A 2827-nucleotide genomic window follows, 5' to 3' on the forward strand; every position below is an offset into this window, starting at 1 on the left:
GCCCCCAGAGTACAAGCGAGCACGCCACGAGATCAAGAAAAAATCCTCTGACACCCTCAAGCTGCAGAAAAAGGCTCGCAAAGGTGAGGGGAGGTCTCCTGGGGGGTGCCCCCAGCAGCCCCTCTGCAGCACCCCCGGCCAGGGTGGGCATCCTGGCTGCGGCACTGCCAACCAGGGGGTGGAAACTAGGGGGGTCCTGCTGCCCCCTGCAGAAAGGGGGTGCCAGCATGGCCCAGGGGGGTGGTGGGGAGGCAGGGGCATGCGCCCTGGCCTTCGCCTCTTTTCACACGTTTTCTCTGTCTCCTCTCTTCCCTCCCCTCCACATCCTTCCTGTAGAGCTACTTGGTAAGTGAACCGCTGCCCCCCACCACCGGCCCCTTCTCTGCTTCCTCATCTGCTCCCCCGCCAGTCTCCCCAGCCTCCGTCTGTCTGTCCGTCCATTCATCCGCTCCCTGTGCCCCCTCACCCTGCTTTTAGCTTAGCTTAGCTTGCACCCCTCATCCTGGGACGATGGCAGTCCCACCATGGGGCAGCCCAAGGGGTTCCCTGGTCCCAAGTGCCAGGGATGGGGATGGAGTGGCAGAGGAACCCCTTGCCCGGGGCTGCTGTGGGGCAAGGGGGCTCCTGGACCTTCCAGGGAATGTGGGCACAGTGGGAGACCTGTGGAATCCATTGGGATGTGAGAGTGGGGTGATGTTCCCAAGCTGGAGCCGGGGGGGCTGGCCTTGGCTTGGCAATGGGACCCCCAGCAGATTGGAGAGGGGTGTCAGAGGAGCCCAGTGCTGACAATGCCCCATCTCACAGGGAAGGGCGACCTCCAGCCCCAGCTGGACAACGCGCTACAGGATGTCAATGACATGTACCTGCTGCTGGAGGAGACAGAGAAGCAGGCGGTGCGCAAAGCCCTCATCGAGGAGCGGGGTCGCTTCTGCACCTTCATCACCTTTCTGCAGCCTGTGGTGGTGAGTGCTGGGGACCAGGAGGGTGGGGGGTGGTTCCTGCTGCCCATGAGGTGCTGATGCTCCTGCTTGTCTGACCTCAGAATGGGGAGCTCACCATGCTAGGAGAGATCACCCACCTGCAGGGCATCATCGAGGACCTGGTAGTGCTCACTGCGGAGCCCCACAAGCTGCCCCCCGCCAGTGAGCAGGTCAGTAGGGGTGAGCAAGAGAGTTGGGATGGGGGGAGCATCCCTGAGGGGACTTACACCCCATTCCTCCTGCAGGTGATCAAGGACCTGAAGGGCTCTGACTACAGCTGGTCCTACCAGACGCCCCCATCCTCGCCCAGCAGCTCCAGCTCCCGCAAGTCCAGCATGTGCAGGTATGGTGGGGTGGGCTCCACACTCAACTACAGCCAGGAAATCCAGTCCTCTTCATTAACCTGAGTGGGCTAATGACACACACAGCCCTTGGGGATGCTCACAAGGTGCAAGTCCACCTTCTCTTGTCCATATGGCCAACTGGTTTCCATTAATATGTAAGAACTGGTCTTAGTGCACTGGGCAGGGCTGGTGGACCTACGAGGCAGGATGGGTGCCTGGCACATGTCCTGTCCTCCAGGGTTTGGGGACAGTGTGCAGGGGAGTCCGGGAGCAAACACACCACCTTTGTCATGTTCCCCAGCCCGTTCCCTGCCACAGGGGCAGCCCAGAAGGGAAAGGGACGTCCTAAGAGGACCACATGCCTGCGTTTCGCCTGGATGGGGTGTGGGGCAGGGCGCTGGCCATGCTGCCACCTCCGAACCTCTGTCTTAAATTCTCTTTTCCTTCCTTTGTCCTCCCCACCGGCGTGTCCTGTCCCCCCGGCGCGCCCCCAGCAGCGTTAGCAGTGCCAAGGGTGGCATGGCGTGGCCCGGCGGGGCTCAGACCTGCTCACCCAGTTCCACCTATCGCTACCGCAGCCTGGCGCAGCCCCCCAGTGCCGCCACCCGCCTCTCCAGCATCTCCTCCCACGACTCCGGCTTCATCTCCCAGGACGCTGCTTACTCCAAACCACCATCCCCCATGCCCTCGGACATCACCAGCCAGGTGAGGAGAGGGTAGGCAGTGCTGCCCTCTGTGCCTCAGTCTCCCCTTCTGTAGAGTGGGTGGGTAGTGCTGAGTGTGACAAGAGTCCAGCACAGAGGTGATGAGACCCAACCCCGGCAGTATTTCCAGCTGCATTGGCATCATTGGAGATAAATATTGGGAATATTGAGGGTGGCTGGCTGCCCTACTCAGGGACATCACAAGCCACAATGAGAGAAACCCCATCTGTTATGCTCCCCAGGGATGGGGCACAGGTACCCTCTCACCCCATGCTGGAGTACAGGGTATTTCCCACTGGGAGAACAGTGTCTCCTAATCACCCCAGCCCCCTAATTCCCAGTTTATGCCAGTCCCCCACCAGGCAGCATGGAACAAAGCTGTTCCTTCACCCTGCATCCTCCCCAGTGTCAAAGATGCTCTGGAATCCTCAGGGAGCTGCCATTCCCACCTGTCCACACTAACCTGGCATCACCAATGTGGCAATGTCCCTCCCCGAAGTGCCTGTTGGCTCTGCGTGGCTTGGGGTGAGAAGGGGGGAAAGGTTGGGGTGGAGCATCATCCCAGCCCTGCAGACCCTGCTGCCAGGTTGCATCCTGCTTGCCATCCCACATCTGCCACCGGAGGGGAGGTGGGCTGGGGGCCTGGCTCAGACGGGAATGCTGTGGGTGCTGCTCTAACTGGGGCTATGGCACTGGCTTTGCTTGCTAACTGGCTCTTCTCTCCCCCTCTTGCTCTCGGCTCCGCCTCATGGCACGGCACAGCAGAAGTCCTCCAGCTCGGCGTCCTCAGAGGCCTCTG

At 61.2% G+C, this 2827-nt stretch overlaps 1 protein-coding gene across 1 annotated transcript in view; it reads left to right on the forward strand.

The window, feature by feature from the left end:
- The window catches only part of LOC103802294 (MTSS1-like protein), a gene marked incomplete at its 3' end in the record, with an annotated part of 7283 nt that overhangs the window by 2799 nt on the left and 1657 nt on the right, over positions 1–2827 (forward strand). Inside the window, 7 exon segments of the mRNA XM_009074751.1 lie at positions 9–83; positions 337–345; positions 805–962; positions 1043–1150; positions 1226–1322; positions 1809–2029; positions 2794–2820. Of these exon segments, the coding sequence (XP_009072999.1) occupies positions 9–83; positions 337–345; positions 805–962; positions 1043–1150; positions 1226–1322; positions 1809–2029; positions 2794–2820 (695 nt within the window).

This window comes from Acanthisitta chloris, unplaced genomic scaffold (assembly GCF_000695815.1).
Source record: "Acanthisitta chloris isolate BGI_N310 unplaced genomic scaffold, ASM69581v1 scaffold7235, whole genome shotgun sequence".
Taxonomy (NCBI): Eukaryota; Metazoa; Chordata; class Aves; order Passeriformes; family Acanthisittidae; genus Acanthisitta; species Acanthisitta chloris.